This window comes from Ciconia boyciana, chromosome 5 (assembly GCF_034638445.1).
Source record: "Ciconia boyciana chromosome 5, ASM3463844v1, whole genome shotgun sequence".
In the NCBI taxonomy this organism is placed as follows: Eukaryota; Metazoa; Chordata; class Aves; order Ciconiiformes; family Ciconiidae; genus Ciconia; species Ciconia boyciana.
This window is the reverse complement of record NC_132938.1, coordinates 43,137,264-43,158,276: the sequence shown is the minus strand read 5'-3', so window position 1 is coordinate 43,158,276 and position 21,013 is coordinate 43,137,264. Positions and strand designations below refer to the sequence as shown.

At 39.5% G+C, this 21,013-nt stretch overlaps 1 protein-coding gene across 4 annotated transcripts; it reads right to left on the bottom strand.

Annotated features, from left to right (window-relative positions):
• Nucleotides 1–448: 448 nt before the first annotated feature.
• Nucleotides 449–18,673, bottom strand: AADAT (aminoadipate aminotransferase). Of its 4 annotated transcripts, none has more exons than XM_072862376.1 (14): nt 18,276–18,673; nt 16,854–16,922; nt 15,002–15,170; nt 13,822–13,954; nt 12,985–13,059; nt 11,467–11,676; nt 10,878–10,943; nt 9,583–9,665; nt 8,202–8,298; nt 7,303–7,364; nt 4,931–4,995; nt 3,338–3,444; nt 2,573–2,674; nt 450–1,400 (listed from the first exon to the last, which is right to left on the bottom strand). In XM_072862376.1, exons 1-14 carry the CDS (start codon nt 18,343–18,345, stop codon nt 1,359–1,361), a joined length of 1,350 nt encoding a protein of 449 aa, XP_072718477.1. In that variant the 5' UTR covers nt 18,346–18,673; the 3' UTR covers nt 450–1,358. The 4 variants fall into 4 exon arrangements, 3 of the variants coding, with proteins under 3 accessions (XP_072718477.1, XP_072718478.1, XP_072718479.1); XM_072862377.1 differs by lacking the exon at nt 18,276–18,673 and adding an exon at nt 17,848–18,268; XR_012042648.1 differs by lacking the exon at nt 3,338–3,444 and having other exon boundaries at nt 449–1,400.
• Nucleotides 18,674–21,013: the final 2,340 nt, after the last annotated feature.

The window sequence follows — 21,013 nt, the reverse complement described above, 5'->3', positions numbered from 1 at the left end:
TGATGCTGGGCTGAAGGCACTGGAATGATCCTGGTGATAGGAGAGATGCTGGGACAGGCACACATGTGTGCTAGTTTGTTATGACACAGGCTATTTATAAGTAGGGGGAAAAGAGGGAATGAAAATTATTGTTACTACTAAAACCATGACTCTTGTGAAACTTCCAGTTAAGCAAGATTGTGCCTGACCCATATGTGGTTGGGTTACCTGAGCTGCTGAAGGATGGGCTGGATCCTTGAACACATATTTTTACTTTGAAATTCTGAACACTTGCACATAAGGAAACAAGCATCTGCTATTGGTGGAAAACTACAGTGCTTTCATCCAAACAGTAAATAAAACTTAACTCACTAAGCAAAATGGGAAGCCTTGGAGAATCTGTATGGTTAAAACTTTCTGAAAGCTTTGTACATGTTGCCAAGTATCAAATGTTTGGGATGATAATGACCAAGGGATTAGAGATCAAAACATTTCTTTATTATTCCATTTTGCTTGCTTTGTACATCTGGCAGTGTCAGGGTATTGTCCATTCCACTACAGCCCATGTTCAGTTACTTACGCTATCTGTTCAAAAACACATCTGATTAACACAGAGCAGAGAACAGTTCTATTAGCACATCCACAAGCCTTTGCATACCAGAGATTTTCTAACACAGGTACAGAGTAATTATTCACAGATTGAAGTGGAAGCCAGAAATCAGAAAACCTTTTACAAATTAGAGAATGAGCTGCAAAACCCATGCAAATTGCAAGGGACCTTAGGCCAAATAGTTTTATTTGTAATCATAGCCTAGTTTTGCTGGATCATTTTCAATTTTTTAACATCCTTACCTCAGTTTTATCTGGCAAAACTGTAGTAAAATTAAATACTTATCTTCAAATCTTCAAAACCAGAAGCCATACAGCAGGACAAGACAGAAAGTGACACACAAAAACAATTCCAACATAAGGTGTTGGAGGAATGGATCAGTTGGGATTGAGTAATAATGGCTAAGACCACCTCAGGTGCAACTTCCTAAGGAACTGATTTCCCCATTTCCCAACCCAAATGGAAAACAAAAGACAGAACAAAAATCAATTCAAATCTAACAAAACCATGGATTTGACATGAAACAGAACATTTTGTTTTTGAGTACTTTAAAATGTTTCTGAATTGGAATAAATTTAGTAATGCAATGTCCTGTCAAAAAAATTAAGCAAATTATTTTTCAATCTTTCCTTTTTTGCTTTTTTAGCTGAAACGATCTAAGGAAACATCCACTGTATTGTGCTTGCTTTTAAAGTGTTCTGATGAAATCCAAATGTTAAATATTTTCTGGAGACAATTTTGATTGCTGCAAGAGCTCTATTTAGCTTTTTCACAAAGCTTCTTTTATAAGGTCAGCCAGTCTCTTGAAGGCCTGCAACGACACAAATATGGTTCACGTTTATATTCCAGCACTAGCATTACTTAAACAGGCAACACACCAAGCCTGTAAAGCTACTAAACCTACCCTAACCGTATACAAACTCAGTATTTTATACTGCAAAATTATGCTGATATTCTGTTTTCCTTTTATTAACAACACGTATGGGCTTTGACTGGACAAAGCTTCCACTTCTCTGAGAGAAAATAAAAGGCAGAATTTTCTGAAACAGAAAAATACATATATTGATGTTCAAAGGTTATTTGGAGTTCAGGTGCAACTCAACAGTTGTACTTTTAATACAACTACTGATCCCTAGATCCCTTAATATAAGGGCCTAGGGGCTCCAAAGGTGAAAGAAAAGGAAGAACAGTTGAGTGGGGAAGCATATAAAAGGTACAATTTGACTGTCAATAGTATGGTTATGAATTACTTTTACAAACAAGAAGGAAGAAACAGAAGAAATACAGAAGAAGAAATAGAAAGGCAATAGAAGCACTTATCTGTTACAAACCTTCATAACTGAAAGAAAGTACAACTACAAATACTGAACTGTTTTAAGCACCTGAATCAAATGAATATTAAATCTGCACAAATAAATGTGTCCTATCTTTCTTCCCACTGATTTTACAGATACAGCCAGATAATATCCAAAATGTTCCTAAAATACATAGAAAATTAGTTCCTGAGAAATGAAATACAACATATATGTCAATTGTATAAAAGAAAAACAATATTCTTTCTTACAAAGGATTGACAACACACACATACAAAAGAAAGCAGGTAATTCAATCTCAGGAATGGAAAGTCTGGAAAATAAAAGACACGTGAAGTCTGCTAATGCTAAAGCAAATAGCAAAACTTACTCTGACTTCAGTAAAGCCTTTATGAATAATGTCTGGGAGGATTAAGTGTGAGACTCTACATGTATGAGAAAAATTTTAAGTGGTCCTAAAAATTTGGTACCTTTGAGGTCATTTGGATATGAGTATCTTGCCTAAGAAACAACTAATACTGCTTCAAAAGTACTGCTTAATCACCTAAGTACTAAAAAACCTACACTAACATTCAAGAAAACACATAAGTAGAAGTAAGTAAAAATAAGGGAGCATTATTATATGAGAAACTGTCTTGATAAGAATGTAAAAAAAAAATATCTCACTTACCAGATCCATCTGGGCTGGAGAAGACAGGGAGAAGGAGGCTCTGACATAAGAACTAGGCTCTGAACTATTGATATTGAATGCTCCTCCAGGAACCAGTAACACCTAAGAAAAATGGATTAGCCACCCAGTTATCACCATTTCTACAGTTTTAAAACACTATGTTAAATTAAATTTGAGAAGGCTCACTGCTGAAACACTGGTATCAGAACATAGCTTAATATATTTCTTCTCTTCAATGAGAAGCCAAAAATATGCCATCTAGAATCAGACTTTTCATAAAACAAAATCAAAGGGCTCTTAGGTTTTGGTTACCTAGGCTGGTGGGTTATCAGGTCGGGCTTATCATCACAATGTTTAGAAGTTCCAGTGAGGTGGGATGTAGTTTACTCAGTACACAGTGCTGGCTTTTATAAATTGTAGAAATAAATTCACACTTAATTTCTCTTATTAAAAGATATAGTGGACAGCCATCATTCATATAGGTACATATATTATATATATATGTTGTATACATGGCACTGTACTATATATTATAATGGTTTAAATTTAAGTAAGCTCATTAATTATCAACATCTGAATACAGACATGAAAATATTTTATTAATGCGTCACTATGCAACAATGCCTGACTTGCAGACTCGATGGTGCACAGCAAGTTCCCCTGCTTTTTTATGTGTGCGCATATGTGTGGATAGATATGGTAAATTTATTTCATCCTTCCCTCATTTCCTTTTAACATCAGAAACCATTAAACCATAGGTCATACTTCTTTCTGCAAAGCTTTTTCCATGATCAGCTGCTGTGTATCAGAAACACCCTTAATTTTGATCCATAAGAACATGCCAGCAGCAGGAGGGTACCATTCTGCCAAGTCTGGAGAGAGAGAGAGAAAAGAAGGGAATCAAGAAAGAAACTTCTGCCCCACCTTTAACTGATACCTCATAGATTCAGTGATGTTCTAGATTCATTGCTCCAGGGAACTCAAAGGGAATGTGGGCCACAGAGCCAGGATGCCACTTGCAAAATTTAAAGTACTCATAATCAAATCTGTGTGGGCTTATTGCACTTGTGCTGGTATCCTCAATACTTTTTGTGAAAGTGATTGGTCTAATTACAGAAATCCCAAACATTAACAAACTACATTTGTTGATTACTTTCAGATCAAGTAAACGATCTAAAATAATTTTTCTGATGCAGTTTCTCCTAATATCACATTGACTATCAATGCAATTTAAAGTGTCACAAAGTGCAAAACTGTTTTCCTTTAAGTTACAATGATTATAGATTTTTCCCCAAAGAAAAGGAGAGCCTAGGAGTTATGAGGAGGATGGGAAGGCTTAGAGAGGATTTATGTCTTAAATTATGTATGCAGACTTACTGTATAGCTTTTGTTTACCTAGAATTCTTTATCTAGTTTTGGACATATTTTTGAAGAAACTATTTATTTAACTTGACATCTTCTCCAGCTCTTCCTTGATGTATTTAACCATTGCATATCTACAAAATAAAGGTCTGTCTTCCATAATATTATGGCTCCTATTACTAGAAAACGTGAAGACCCTATAGTCTTTTACATATGAGTATATTCTCACAATACACTTTAAGGTAGCCCAGTGCTATTACACTGTTTTGATACTTGGGGAATTGAGACAAAGAGGGCCTACCTAGGTCAACAACCCATGGTTGTTCAGAGCCACATAGAAAAAGAAGAAATACTTCATACCTAAAAACCTGGAATTAGCAAGAGTAAGTATATTAACGATTGTGTGGTGCCCAAGTACCCATGTCCCATGGAAGTATCATCTAAGGTAGGTGGGCAGTTCTTAAGCAGTTATTGCTGATTCCACTTAGACTGACTAAAAGGAGTGAGTCACTAACTGGAATTGCATTATTGTTGATCAAATCCTTTGTATGTTCTGTGATTAACCACAAAAGGGGACATTTGAAATTGATTTCTGACAAAAAAATTATTATCACTACTGCTATATTGATTGTTTATATCTTTTTCTAAATTAAGGCCACAATATCTGGTTATTTCAGACAGAGATTTTAAAGACAGAGACTTTAAACATAGAAAGCATAAGAACATAGTGGAGTGAAATATATAGTCTTTGTAAAACTGCTTTATACAGTAACGTGGTGAGCTTTTTTCTCATCACCATCTTGTCCCGCCAGAAAAGCATGAAAACAGCAGTACTAGATAATTTGTCCTAAGCTTAATATTTTATGTCATTGATTTGCCTATAGTGCTTATCTGTCACTTCAGTCAAGGGATGAACTTTAGTGATTTTTCTTAAACACAAAGACGATAAATAGCTAGGAAAAAATCTAAGTAATTAGCTGTGTTGCACTCACTGACCTTTTAACCACTTGTCAGCAGCAATGAGCATTGCATCCCGCTGGGTCCTGTAGAACTCCACCACTCTGAAAGTAAATTATAAATTCAAAGTCCCGATCCCATAGCGCTTCAGAGTCCATTTATTTCCAAAGGCAGAAACAAAGCTTTTCTGCTTGAACAACCTAAGTGCACATTTAATGGAAATATGAGCATATCCTAGATGGGCACAATACAGTATCCTGTGTGTATAAAACTTTGTACGTGTATCAGAGAAGTCTTGAATGCTCAGCGTGTCTCCAACAAAGCACCGATGAACCAGACAGAGGAAATGCCTGTGTGGCTGCTTCCTAAGCTTTACATATGTCATGGAAACTCTTTATATATTATATCTATTCTGTCTATTATATCAGTAGATACAAGCCCTGTTAGCAATATTTACCACACAAAACAGGCATATTGAAGAAAATGAAGGACTTACACATATGCAAAAGCACAGACTCGATATTTGTGCATTTGGATTGAATTTGTGTAATAGGTACACGTGGAAATGATATTTCACAAGGTAAAAAGCAAATCATATGATAAACCTGTCATGACTATTTGACAGCTTCCTCTTTTCTAAACTTTTGAACCTATCTATCTCCTTCACACTTTAAGTAAAACTTGAAAATAATTCAATCTCTTACTGGGGAAAATGACCCTAACCCAAGTTTCAACATGTGCAGTGGCTTTTGTTGATATAAAATGAGACAGCTGTGATTCTGCAACAGGAGACACAAGAGAAATGCCTGATACAGAGTTCATAAATCAGATGCAAATGTGTTCCCTTCTCTGAAGAGAAACCATACTTAGTAATTTGCATAATTTTACATTTAGATTTTTCTTTATACTCTCTGAACAAATAGCTTTGATTTCTGGATGTATTTTATTACACCTGATACTGAAGGCTTATATAGTTTTGGGACTCAACCTACACTGATTGCTACATTCTGCATGAAATGGTAAATCTCACTTATGCAGTTTTTATCACATTACAAATTCTGTTGCAAGTTTTTTGCCCTTCTGTTATCATTTTACTTTCATGTTAGAATGAAATTGTAACTGCTAGTGAGACAAGACTTCCACAAAAACGTAGCTGCTCCAAACAACAGGCTAGCTCCTATGCAAAAGCATGATCTAACAAGTCAACCTTGTCCAAATGAAATCACCTGGAAAAGATTGCAGTCAGCTGTTGGGCCTCATCAATAAGTCACCTGACAACAGAGCTGGAAGGTTATAAAGGGTTGCAGCTACCCTACTGCAGCACTATTCTCATTAATCAAAAGGAAGAATAGCCTTCTAGCTTTATCAAGGATGCTTTTTGGCCTACAAAAAGGTGGTAAGTAAAAAGATGCATTTAGGATATATTTTTCTAACTGCTGAAAGTTGAGCTAAAGTGTGGTCCAAGCTTCCCTGCAAAACTTATCTTTATGCTTCTACTTCTTAAAACAAGGCAAAGCCAGGACTGGTGTGTCTGGTGGTTTTTTTTTGTTTGTTTGTTTTTTAAATATTGGTGTTTACAGTATGGACAACAGGCAGGTGCTCAGGGGACAGAAGTGGCTGTTACAGTCAGATACAAGAACTTTTTCCATGCTTTGCTTACATTCCTGTTACAGGCCTCTGCAGAATGTAGCATGCTACCCACTGAAGTAGGAAGCTTGGGGTTCTAATGGCATCCAAGTATGGCATCTGAAATGAAGCATGGATACTCAAGAGAAACTATGCTCCTCCAAATGAAAACCAAATGTGCATCAGTATCATAAGAAATGTCTTGCTGAATTAGACCTTAGCCTAGTGCTCTGTCTCCAAGAGTGGTGACAGAGGCAATGTTTAGCAAGTGTAGGTGAACCTCACTGCTCTCTATAATTCTTTCCATCAGCATCCGCAATCATTAGATTAAGGATGTTAGAGGGTGAATCCCTGCTGAGTTAGTGAGGCAAGAACTCCCTTTATAGAAGCTGTCTTTCTCAGTAGATTATGTTCTCAGTGATCTTAGCCTTTGCTATAGACCCTAGCACTTCAGCAGGGATGAAAACTTTATTAACAACTGACTTGGGGCTCCCAGGATCCTGTTGAGGTCCCTTCAGATGGGAGCTGCATAATGACTGTGCCCCTGAACTGGCAGATTGTCGGTCTGTAGTGGTAGTTTATGTGCCCTGACCTGCATGTCTGCAGCTTCACACAGAGCTCCTTCAGGACTCTTGTGTGAATACTGTCAGTCTTGGTGACCTGGCTTATCCATTTAGCCTAATACTGATGCACCTCCTCTGACCTGTTTACTGCAAATAATGTTTTGTGTAGGTAACAAGGAGCAGAATGACAGATGATGGGATTCACATATGACATGACCCTACCTGTCTATATGCTCCAAGAAACCCTTTTCTCCCCATTGCTGAAGCAGCTGTGATATCATAATCTAAAGAAATAAAACACATCATCAATACCGTATTTTAAACAGGACTGTTCTGCAATCATCAAAAGATATATAGCCTGATGCATTATTCAGAATTCCACACAGGCAAGAAATTGCATGTGGGGTCTCTTGGAGCCCTTTATAAACAGAGGTTGCAACAGGACATTGTAGTCCACGTTACTGCTGTCTCCAAGGATCATGGCAGTGTTTGGAAGTTGGGGCAGTGGGAGGGAAAAATGGATGGAGAGCTAAATATGGTAATCAGGGAGAAGGAAGGCAATGTTATATTGCTTTACCTTCCTGCCCTTAGCCTCTCTGCTTTAATACTGCCTCTATGATGAACTAATGGAGCTGGAAGATGGAAGCCATATTTAGATGTGCTCAATGTCTCCTTTCCTTATTATTAACTCTAAAGGGACTGTAGTTGGCAGCCTACTTTGTAATGTCTCTGTGGGCTGCCTGTATTGTTCTAATTACAAAGTAGAATGAAAAAGAGAAAAAAAACTAAGTGCTTCCACTGTATGCTTTACATTGAGGTTTTTCCAGTGAACCTACTAGCAAGAGATATAAAGTATTTTAAATCCTGATTCTTGCACTTTGAGGGTTAAGGGCATATTAGCTGTGCTTTCTGTGCACTGAGACACCCTCTGGCTCTGGTTGTAATTTCTATGGTGGTCTCTCTTATTTTGGTAGAATTGACAATGTATGTGCTTATTATAAACGAAACTGCAAAAGTGCAGAGCAACTGCAAAAGTGCAAAGCTGTTTGGTTTTGGTTTCTTATGACTTGGAATATGTTTATCTTCTCTAAATACAAATCAGGTGGCAGTTTGGTACTTGCCTGTGTGAAAGTGCTGGTGTGCATTGTTGAAACCTGAATGTGTAGAATAACTCTGTCGATAAGAGGCTTGGGACCTGTCAGAAAACCTATTCTTAACCTAGAGGAAAAAAAAAGAAAAAAGTTACTACAGAAATGCAATGTGCTAATAACTTTGTGTGAGTTATGGTTTAACTTATAACTAGGAAAACCCGTAACCATTTCATTGATATTGTAAGGATCTTTTATGCATTTAAGTTTACCTATATCTTAATACTGCCTTAAGCACCAGGTTTATGCAACTTATAGGCTGAGTATCAAAGTCATGAAATAAAAACATATACGGGTTTTTAATGCTTATAGTTGCTTCTTAGTTCTGAGACTTCAGGACATATCCCACACTTGTAAGCTCTCCTCTGCAACCATAAAGGTTACGTTAATCAAAGGGAAGGAAAGATAGGTTTTCACATAATGAAAAATCATGAATGCTCAGGCTTTATGAAAAACAGATGGGAAGTAGCAAACAGCTTTACTCTTTCATTCCCTTTCAGTACTGCACAATAAATGGAATTTAGACTGATAAACCAGATTCTTCTTCATGCTTCAATACTTATGACCCATTTCTACAGATTGGCTGAAGCTTTTCTTTGAAGAAAAATAGAACCAGTAAGCTCGTATGCGTCTTTGATAAAGATAAAATTGCATCATGCCTTTTTGCAGTGTCACTTCTGAAAGTGCAATCACACTTAGCATCACGTTGTCCCCTTACTTTCTCAGGGATGGGGTTATAATCCACTAGCTCCCAGTGCAGAATTCACACTACTTTCTTATATCTATTAGAATAATAAACAAAAGCAAGTTAAAAATCAAATATGTTGACTCGTGTGAAATGGAAAACAGCCAGCTTAATTTTTCAGGCAGATGGAAACAACCTGAAAGAACTGTAAGGCTAGAAGATGAGAGATCAGTATAACCCTAAGAATAGTTTGTGGAGAATGATGCCATCATTTCTCTTCTGTATTTCAAGTTCAGGGATTCTGTAGGAATGGTAAGAGGTAGAAGGAGAAATGGAAAAAGGAGAGAAAAGCCCCTAGGAGTTCCAGGAACAGAGGTGGATTCCAGCACCTGTCTTTCTGCCTATATGGTGTCTGCAAGAATGGGCTGCCTGGGGAGAGTGGCTTAACTATCAGTATCAGAAGAGAAACAGAATCTGGAGTTAAATGACTGCCAAGAGATGACATGAAAAGTGAGCAGACTGAGAAAAGCTGTGGATCCAAAAGTACATTCCAGAAATGATAGATATTAGATGAAAAAGCACTATGACATGTCTGATCAACTTGTATGAAATATTAGTCTTGTGTCTTAACTGAACAGGCGATGATGAGCAGTCTGAAGCCGGCCTTACCCAGATGAGAGAATTTTAGAGAAAGAGTCAGTCCTGATAACTCGGCCATCCACATCCATTGAGAGGAAAGTTGGAGCCCATGGCTTGGAAGAAAAATAAAAAATAAAATTCAAGGTGCTAGTAAAGATTATGATGGAATTATTTTCTTTACTATGAAGACATAATTAACTTCTTAAAGAAACATTTTGATAGTAAATATTTTACAGATGCACAGTCCAAGGAAAAAAATGCAGTAACTTGCTGACAAGTGATTGTTTAGGCTAGCTGTCTGAGATGTGATTACAATATTCTATGAAAGTCATCAAGAAATCAGCCTTGTTATTTTTTGATGCTTAGCCCACTGTTCAGCATACAAGCGTTCAGTTCACGTTTTGGTATGATGCCATAAGTAGGAGAGAGAAATAATGATTTCTCTGCCAAGACTTTTTTTATGGAGTAAACGGAAAGATACTGTAATTTCTAAGATGGGGCCCTGTAGCTTTATCTTAAGAAAGGAAATCAAGGTATGACCAAATTTTGATGATCTGAGTTCAGCGCACTTTTTCCTTATGAATTCTACTTTTACACCTTCTCCCCGTACACTCTCTAACAAAGCTACACAATGCTATTCAATGAGTAAGCGAAGCAGTTTTATTGCTTCCTCCCATTAAAATTATTTCAAAATAGAAAATACTGAACTTTAGCTTCTACCAATGTTTTACTGCTTTACAAGACTAGCTTTTATTCCTGAAGTTAGGTACTTTTGCAGACCGTGCAACTGTAGATCCATGTGTGAAGACAGGTCAACATTTGATTGTTACCCATTTGGGGAAAATTTACATGAAGAACGGAAGCTGCCTATCCAGTACTACTTTCTGTGGTACCTGGGAGAACTCCCTTGGGTTCTCCAAAAGGTGAGGGGGTAAAAATGGGATATAGTAGATTGGGAGTAGGCAGTCTTCCACTGAATGAAAGAAGAGACTGGGCTGAAAGGAACATTAAGAGGCTGCTATTTTCAAGTGCTGCTTCAGTGGCATATTGTTTTGCTCTGGAGGCAAAATCTTTGTCATTTTCTGATTAATGAAAGAAATTCTGTCTTGTATAAGGCTTGAGGAATTTGAACCACTGATTAACAGGACTGATGCAATAAAATGCCACAAAGGGGACAACAACTGAAAGTAGCATAGACTGTTAGGCCTACAACTAACTTGGTAGGACATGAAGGAGGAGCATGCAGGCAGATCCATGGCTCAAACCTTAGTTCTGTCCTGGACCAGAAAAGAAGGTGTTACTAAGGAGTATGGAAGACAAATTACCTTTTCAAACTGAAGAAAGTAGTAAGGATCATCTTCTATTATGAGGAAATCATATTTTCTTGCAAGCTAAAGAAATCAATAAAAAGTAAAGATTTGTTAAAATGTAAAAATACTGTAAATTCAGTTCTTCCTATACCCTGGGCCTATTAACAGGACCATATTATCCTATGGGTTGCTCATTCACTATATACAAGGTTCTATTAAGAGAAGCTTTCAAATGTCCAATTTAGACATTAAGCAATTATAAGAGTAAACATGGTACCTGCAGTACAAGGACACATGTATATAACTGAAGGTCTGTTCCATGTAGTGTTCAAACTATGCAGAAAACTTGCAATATGTCTGGTTGGAAGCCCATGGCAAAGATACCAGCCAGCAATGGGCTACTATTGCAAAAACAATTTATCTAATGCATAGTCCACCTCTGAAGAGTTGCCATGAAAGAGGTTCTGCTAGAAACAAGTTCTGGGAGGGATGTCTACTAGACCGATAATGGGCACAAACACTACCCATGGGGTATCCTCAACTGAAATGAGACTGACATTTATCCATTTCCACCTACACGGTTCACAAGATCTCAGCTACATACCTGGTAAATCTCCTTCTTGCGCTCTGTGGTCAGAGAGTTTCCAGTTGGGTTGCAGCCATTTGGAATAGTGTACAAGAATTTGGGGAGGTGGTGGCTACGATTTTTTACATCTTCTGAGCTCCAAGTAGATAGAATTTCTTTTAGAGCTTTTGGAATAATGCCATGTTGGTCACTAGGAACATTAATTATGTTACAACCCAAAGGTCTCAGCTGTTGATAGGAGGAACAAAACTGTCATAATCCCATAATTCAAAGGTCTTCCTTTTGTCATTGGCATTGTAAAATTTCAGTGATACAAAGTCTTTCTGATTTTATAGCTATCTCAAACTCCATTTGCCTCGTGATTCAAAAGAAAGTTTGCCTGAATTTGCTGTGAAGCTTGTCAAACTTACCACATTACTCTATTTGCCCTGTTATGCCAACTGAGAAGAAATGGGTAGCTCCTATGTCCAATTGCTGCTCTTGTCTAGGAAATCATGCATGGTTTTGTGAGCAGAAAGGGATTTTGTGGATTTGAACTGTGTTCTCTCAGGACTCCTCATGCTCTCACCACAGATAGTAAGTTCATAGCACCTTCAGCTCCTACTGACAATTTACACTCTACTTCAGTGGAAGTGCCAGAACTATAAGCTACTCTTCACTGACAAAGGGCAGAGAATTTGTTCTCAATAGATATATTCACCAATACAAGGGAGAATGAAATGATGCTACTGCAATGACAAGTTGACAGCAGTATGAAAAAATATAGGTACAATACCAACAAAGCAGCATGCCATCTCCCCTCTCTGGAATTTCAATTTGTACCATGTAGTGCTCTGCATTTTTAAGTAAGAATGCAACTTGCTGTATTGTCAAAATATATTCCTAACAAAGTGTATTCAATTAGATAAGATATATTCAAACTTAGCACAGCAAAAAAATAACAAAATTCCTTTTGAAACAAGGGGAGACTAGGCTGAAATTGTGGTGTATTGTCTATTCTAACACTTACAGTTCTTATGCATTTTTGAGCTGACATTTAATTACATACTGATTAAATTACTTTTCAGATGTAAACTTCGCTATTTTTGTATAGTTCTTACTAATTCGCGTCTTTATACTTGTATATGGATGTTTCAGGCCTGTTCCAATTTTATATTATTTATAGCTATGGTATAATCAGACCACTTCAGGTGAATGTGCTGACATGTTAAAATATCCCCTTGTTATAAATTTGATTCAACCTGACTAGGTTGTGATGGCTTTCTTTCCAATCCCAAATGTGACCTTAGCCCTTGAATGAACCAGGATTTGGAAGAGAAACTTCTATCCTGGGAATAGCTTTTATAGAACTTTTAGTAGAAAAGCTTCTATGAATTAATATTTATGAACTTCACTGGACTAACACTAAAAACTTCATTCTTAGGTATGTTTTTACAGTAAATACAGACAGTGTACACAAGCCTGCAGATCAGGTACTAAATTGCTGTTTACTTCAAATGTAACATTCACAATGTTTTGTAGCTAAAAAATACTTACAGCTGCTAGTGTCCCAGAGTATGTAGGTGCATCCAAAAGGATGTTGTCCCCAGGATTAATGAGCATTTCAAACACCTGTGAAGAGTATTTTAGAAAGATTGTGCCATTCTTGTACACATGCTTCATACTTCTGACTTAGTGGGATTAAAAATCTTGATTAGATATTAGTAGTTCCCTAACCATTTAATTATGCTGTCTGTGAGAAAAGCAATGAACACATGACAGATGAATAGATTTGTGTTAGGTTTACGGTTGGACTCGATGATCTTAAAGGTCTTTTCCAACCTATACGATTCTGTGATTCTATGAAAAATCTGCTTTAGAGCCAAACAAAGCTAGGTAATCAGTTAGAGAATACCAATTTGCAATGGAAAGACAGTGCTCTATTATACAATAGAAACAGTGCTTCAGTTACAGAAAGGAACAACTAAGCAGCAGTGAGAGTGGACTGTGGAAAGGGTAATTATTTAAGGAAGTCTAACATAATTAGAATTGAGTTACGGTAAAACAAATAATGCACCTATGTACTTATTACTGCACTACTTGAGTAACATGAAATGTTACCTTATAGCATATTTTCTGACAGGTTTTTTTGGTTTACCTGAACATTTGTGCAGTCCTGACAGATTAGACTGCCACACCAGTTTTATTTCAGTACTGCCACACCAGTTTTATTTCAGTTCTGTTATCTTGTATTGATAATACTGAGACATATTTAACAAACTACCCTGCATACAGTTATACAGTGTCACTTAATGCTGACTATAACTGAACTGATGGAAGAATAAACATCTCCCTGAAAGAAATGCTTTTAACATATGAAGCTTTTGGTCTTACTTTACACAAGCCTTCCTGGCTGCCAGTTGTGACACACACTTCCATTTGTCCTTGCTCAGGACTGTAGTTGGCTGTGGGGGGATTATGCAGATTCCGCTGGAAATCCTTTAGCCAAGACAACAGCTCTGGAATCCTAAAACATGAATAAAATAAGGTGTATCTAACATCTTACATAGGCCAAAGCTAGGCTGTTCCTCTAAATCACTGCCAAATCTAGCACACAGTCCTGAGTCTGATTTCAACTGTCACACAGATACATAGATGCTGATTTTATGACTGCTTTATCAAATGATGAAAATGAGGTAAATGTTTCTCATGGAAAAGCAGGGGAGATAGGCATCTGTGGTCTGTACACCAAATTATCATACTGAAATCTGGGTGGAAATAATTTGCCAAGGATGGAATGGGGTGGAGGCTGAGCAATATCCACTCCTAGGAGTGATCTTTCCATACACAAATGTGGCAATGTGACAAAGCTTGCAATACTGCTAGTAACAGGCTGCAGCTAATGAGGATTTCTGAAACAGATTTTCTCCAAAAAAATATGTCTTAAGACCTTGTAGGATGTTCACAAATGGCTGGGTTCATTTAAATATTAAGAAAAGTCTTAACTTCACTGATTAATGCCCTGTGTGCCTCTGTAGGTACCTAAATATTTTTGCCAACCTGTCACAAGCCTGACTCAGTGCTGCCTGCTGAGGAGTTCACGAGTGCTAAAGTAACTTAATGATATGCAATTTTTGTACTAAAAATGACAATACTATAAATAATTCCATTCATCTACCACAAGTAGTGCATACTGACTTTATATGGTACGAAATGAGAGCAAAACAAATACTCCAGAATGTGGAAACTATGTATTGCAATGCAGTATCTTTTAATGAATATCTTACTGCAAAACACAAAATGATTTGTCCTAGTGATTTGGGAGTCTGGATTCTCAAATACTAACAGCCAGGAAATGCTCTGGCTTGAGAATTACTAGTATTAGGGTTTTTTAAATTACTCATCTGCTCAAAACTTTCCACTTAAACTGAAATGTAAATAGTGAGGCAAACTGAAAGAAGTTAAACCTGGTTTTGTAAAACAGGTTTTAAAAACACAGGTGAATTAATGCAATAATAAGATTCTATGACCCTTTGATTCTGTATCTTGAAGTGCAAGCAGCTGTGACAGATACCCAGCTGAGGCTGAGTACTGGAGAGCTCTCTTCATCAGATCTTCCCCAATCTCAACAGCAGTTCCATGTCCAATGGCAACAGTAGCCCTCTTAAATGGAAAAACGTTAGGGTTTGGTGCCCCGCCAGCCAGAGAGATGAGAGATGGAGGAGACTTCTGCATCAATTCAGCTAGAGTAAAAGGAAAAGACCTTGGTTACAATTTGATTATTGCAACACTGATCATATCCTTTAGTCAGTATATAATAATGGTCCTCAGAAGTTTGTTTAATTTTTCACTTATTTTTCTAACTGTCATGAATTCAAAAGGATGATAATTGTTTTTAAACTCACCTTTCTACTTGGATTAAATAGGTGTTGGGGGGGTGGGGAGGGAGACACGGGTGGGACAGACCAAAACAACAAATCATCTTTATTTTAAAATAATAAGATAAAAAAGCTATTTGTAACTTATCTGCACTGCTCTACTATTATAAAAACTCTTTCTGTGACTGATGTCTTTTAACCTTCAAGAATTTAAAATCTTAATGATCTTCTGTTTAGACTGACTTGGAATGATTGGCTTTGGTTTTTTGTTCAGTCTCGCTTTAGCTGATGTGGCAGTACTGCAGCTACACTGATAGATCTATGATTATAGCTTTTCCATAAGGGTGGGAATGTTTCTGGCAGCCCAGCTGTAGCGTCAGAGGCACTGTGTAAATAATTCAGTACGAAGAAAATGTTAACAACTCTTGCTTTAAAGTCACAGTTTCACAATCATTCAGACCCAATCTGTGCAGTGCAGACTGGACCTTAATCCAGCAAGGGCACTTGATTGCATTAAATCTAAGAGCTCACAATATGGCATTCATGCTGGCTTGACAGTTTTATATCAGATATGAGAGGACAGATGACACCAGATCTGGCTTAATGCCTTCTGTTAACAAGTTTATTCTCCACTACCTACCAGCAAACTTGAGCATGGAGAGTTAATTTTTATCAATTCAGCAATATGGGTCATGTCTGTGACTTTTGGTCTGGTAAAGAGATTTACTTTGTCATCAAAACTGCATCCTCAATGTGTCTTTCTGCACAAGCTGTGCTACTTAATATTTGTGTTGTGATGCATATCAATGTATCACTTGAAAAAGTATAGAGACTGGAGTGAATTAGTTGACTTAGCTGTACCTGTATGAAGTGTTTTAAGCAGAACAGCAAATGCCAGCCCCTTATCAAGAGAGGAAAGTGACCCCTGAAGACTTAACTAGTGATGTCTGTCTTGTGCTCTGATCCTGTCAGGTCCCTGTAGCTTTCAACTGAGTAAACAAGTAGGCAGTTAACCTTTTCTATCTGTCACACAGAAGACTATGTAACATGGTAGCCTAAAGATAGTGTAATAGAGAAAAGGAAAGTGTAGCAACATGGGGTATGGGAGTGGTGAGGAATTCAGGGATATTAACAGGATACCAGAAAGCTAAGTGGAAAGAAACATGTTAGGATGGAATTTTAAGTCATTAGCAGTAGCTTGTTCCTCGAGAACCAGCGTAAATTCAGCAGCAAACTGTGCCAAAAGCCCTGCTTCATAGGCAGTAGCAGAGATTTTTCAGACACATCTTGAAGTGACAATACTATTTGTTCTGTCTGTATGGGTTTCTGAAATGGTTCAAGGCTATTCACCTTATTCTTTTTTTATACCTGCTTGATATCTCTCTCAACTTGACAAAAGTCAAACGAGTTAACTGGCCTTGCCTGTCAGCTTACAGCATGGTTTTCTTTCAAGTCTTTTCAAGTCTTGATACCATGATACCCCAGCAAAGTCCAGAATGTAGAATGATACCCTTCCAGAGAACCTGTAAAGAACAGGTATATACTCACTCAGAAGTCTTATTGGAGATGCTTTTCTTGCTGCACTCACAGTGGTGATGAATCGAGAGTAATTCATATCTATGGGGAAAGAGCAATTAGTTGGGCATGAAGCTGGAAAAGTGAATAGGAACACTCGTGCTTTTGGTATGTGCATCTCCCACAAGTAATGCTTCCAATTTGTCATCTCCATAGATGTGCTCTATCATAAATTAAATGTAAATTTATTCATGTTAAAATTGGTGCTGGAATTTATTTTCCTTTCTGAATTCAGGGAAAAGGTTTCTACTTCATACTCATGGGTTCTGTCACAGCCTCCCAATGACACTGGCACAGCTAGATTAGGCCAGATGCTGCTGTTCTGATAAAACACAAATAGCAATACAGCTTTGATCTGGGGAATTTGTTGGTTTGCAGTGAACAGGAAAAAGCCTTTTTCCCCTCCCTTTACTGCCAGCTGTGGAGTTTTAAAGGCAGATTACAAATGTGAAGATCTGACAGATCTTAAACACCCATCAGCTCTTTCTTAATGAGAATCCAGCTTTATTTAGCTGCATTAAGTATTGCATTTAATGTACTTTAACAATTGCAAGCCATCATTATGGGTCACAACAATTGTTAAGTTAGAGGTGTTATTTTTAGGAAGGATAATTAAGAATGTCTTTCAAAATGCCTCTGAGTGTTTTTCCCCTCTTTTCCCTGGTGCCCACAGAGATTCAGTGGATAGTGAACTGCAGTCCTGCAGGAAGCCTCAAGGCCTATTCTCCCAGGAAAGTTGTCATCTCTGTCATAATAAGGAAAGCACAGAAATCAAATGATGGGCAAAGAGACACTGTCATTTTGACCACCACTTCCAAGTGTGCTTCTACTGAATTCACAGAAAACAATCCTCCAGCAGCCACAGCAACACGCATGTGCTGGCAGTTATTAAAAATGATCTGTCGAGCAAGGCTGCTTAAGAAAACCCCTCATGTTTTCTAAAAATACCGTTCTTAACTCTCCTCACCCTCAAGCGCGTTTCCCCCAGCAGAAGCACGCCAAGGCCCTGCCGTAGCGGTGCTGGCTATATACAAAGGTTTGCTCCAGCATTTCAGGCATGGCTTCTGCTCTTCCTCCTACCGCCACCTCCAGCCGGGGGCCGCCAGGCTGGCTCCGGCTGCGTTTTAGGGGATATCCGAGGCAGCGCTTCGGCCCCCTCCCCGAGGCGCTTCCCGAGACACCTCACCGCTGCCCCGCTTCCTGGAGGGGACACGCCGCGGGGACGGTGCCCCCAGGGCCACCCCGAGCGACGCCACCCGACCCGACCGCCTTCCTCCGCTCCCTGCGGGTGCCCGCCCCGCCGTGGACCGCGCCGCCCCCGCCCGCGGCCCCTCACGGCGGCGGGGACGGCGGCGCCCCGCTGGCGGTCGTTGGCCGGGCCGCGCGCGCACCTACCGGCAGGACGGCGCGGAGCCGGCGGCGGCGGCCGGAGAGGGCAGCGGCGGCTGCCCGCGCTGCTGGGCATGTGCGGGCCCGCCCGCTCCGTGCCGGCGCGGACGGGCGCTGGGGCGGCCTCTGGGCGCCGGGCGGGGCGGCTCCTTCAGGGCCTCGGGGCCGCCGCGGCGGCTGGGGCCCTGGGCCGCGGCTGGGGCCCTAGGCCGCGGGCGGGCCTGGCCGGCGCAGCTGCCTGGGAGCTGCGAGGGGAGCGGGACCGGTAGCTGCAGGCAGCGCGGCCGTGAAGGCAGCTCGGCTGCGTTTCGCTGAGCGGGTTTGAATGCCGATCCTGTGTAGATTCGTGCACAACTCGTAAAACGCACGGCTCCCCCATCGGTTCCTTCTGTGTAATGCCCTAAAAACAAGGGCTGAAGCTCGATAGGCGAGGGGAGAGGGGAGGTTGCCGGGCAGCGGGCGGGGCAGTGCCGGGGTGCAGCGTGGGCCTGCTGCAAGTGATGGGGCGAAGCAAAGGTTGGTGGTGGGGAAAACAGAGGAGACTGTGAAACCTCTTATCGTTTTCCTTTAATCTGGAGGGTTAGGACTAGTGGACCTGGCGTGTTTGGTCAATACATCAGGTTTTACATAAAATTACTAGTTTATCAATCGCTAAAAAGAGGCAGCACTGTGGAGCAGGAGAATTGAACCCGGTGGTGTCTTGCAGATCGCACGAGGGCGGCGATAGTGGAGTAACCGGGGATATTGTTTCCCTTATGCTCTAAGCTTTATAAAGCAGCAGCGCAGGTAGTCTGTGCTCCCACCACTCGTTGGGGCTTGCTCTTCTGGAGCCGCATAGGATGAAGGAAATGGCTTTGGTTAAAACAGCAAAAACATTCTCATTTTTCAACTGAATTATGCTCTAATCCACTTTGTCATGTTTTCACTAAAGCTTCTGCTGATAAAAGGGAGCAGGATTTAGATTAAAATTTGGAGTGGGACATCTGAAAGTAGATTCCCCCCCCCTCCCCCAGATGAACAGGATCAGTGCAAGGAAAAGCAGGATCAATAGTGTTGTGACATGTCCCCTCCTCTCTGGGTGTCACATGCTGTTTTTTGTGCAACACATGTGACTGTAGCTGCTGCTACTTAGAAAGGTCCAGAGACACAGTGTCATTTTCTAGTCGTGGCTTTGGACTTTAGCACTTCAGCGCTGCTGTTGTCCTTGCTTCTGAGTGCAAAATGGAAGAAACGGGTCTAGGTATAAAGTAGTCTGAAAAAACAGTGCAAGGACATGTGAAATCAGGCACGCTTTGCAACATGTAGGTCTTCCTAGTTAGCTTGGAGGTAGGAGAGTAAAAATGCTGGAAGGGACGAGCACTGGAGCATTTCTAGGCTTGAAATCAGTAAATCACCAGGCTTTAAGGTTCCCAGTGCCACTTTTTAACTGGCACCTTCCAAAACCTGCTCAAGGCAAAGCTGAGATGAGAGTGAAATGGCTCTAGAAAAAAGAGGAGGTGCCATAGCAAGATACCTTTTTTCCTCTTTTATTTGTGTGACTTTATGCAGTGTTCGGATCTGCTGAAAGGCTCCATAATTAGATGGAGCGTACTGAAATAGAAATGGAGTTCCTTCCTAGTTTTTGATGTAGGTGAGGAAGGGTTGTTTGTTTAGTTGGTATGTGAATGCTGTTACACTGAAAATCAAATTTCGTTACTAACTTTCATGGCCTGAAGAGTTTCAAATGTACATAATTACCTTCTAATAATGTGATGTACAGACAAAAATAAAAATGGGTATATAAATATGGAATACACTAGAGAATGACAACCTGTAAGAACACCACCGAGTACATTGACTATGTCCCCAAGCAGCCACAAATGGAGACACACCAGACTTCTGTGAGGAACTGGCTGTGAAAATACCAGTTGAATCTGAGCTGCTTTTTGTGTAATCTTGTTTTTTTGTTTCCAGGCTGTCAGTGTTGCGGTTTGTGGCACAGACCAAAGCCCAGAGAAGTCAAAAGAAAGATTTCAGTTGATTTCTATGGGCTTTGTCTGGTCTCTTAGCCAATTACGGTGTCACCCTATTGAACCAAATTAAAAAAAAGAGAAATTAGAAAGTGTACAAATGTTTGGATACTTATCCCTGCTAGACTCATGTGGCAGATCTCTGTATCACTGTTTATATTCCTTTAGCAACCACAAGGCAAGTGCTCTGTTTTCCTACTGTGTAAGAATAGTTATTTCCTTGCTGTCTTTGTGTATTACATGCACACTTAGAACAATAGCTATTTGGTGCAAGCCTTAGATAATTCATGAAGGCCCACATATGGTTGTTTCTAATGAGAAATATCTCCTGTCATCTTAATGTACTCTGCCTCTCTCCAAAATCTCTACGTGCTGAGGCTAAAGCTATGTCCAGTTATGTGTTAAAAAAACAACCAACAAACAGAACAAAAAACCCTTAAGAGAACAAGGAGATTAGGCAAATAATATTCCTGCACTGTTTCCTTCTCCCCTAAGGACTTCAGAAATACCAAAACACTATTCCTTTTTAAGAGGACCAAGAGGAGAGCAAAGAATTGAGGCAATAAACACCAAAATTCAACTGAGATGCTGTCTTTGCAACTGTATCCATTTTGATGTAAAGTGTAAATAACCTGAAGAAGCCGCGATGTAGCCGGGGTACTATAATTTTTATTGTTTTAAAGCATGTTTATTCCGTAGGATTTGTTGAGTGCCCTATTTGAAGTGATACTTTAA

Excerpts from the sequence above, each read along its gene's own strand:
- AADAT (XM_072862376.1), bottom strand. The coding sequence starts at position 18,345 with ATGCCCAGCAGCGCGGGCAGCCGCCGCTGCCCTCTCCGGCCGCCGCCG. Across the intron at positions 7,365-8,201 it reads ACACCAGCACTTTCACACAG|ATTATGATATCACAGCTGCT; the intron begins GCAAGTACCAAA and ends TTATTTCTTTAG. Across the intron at positions 4,996-7,302 it reads TTCTTGGAGCATATAGACAG|AGTGGTGGAGTTCTACAGGA; the intron begins GTAGGGTCATGT and ends ATTTACTTTCAG.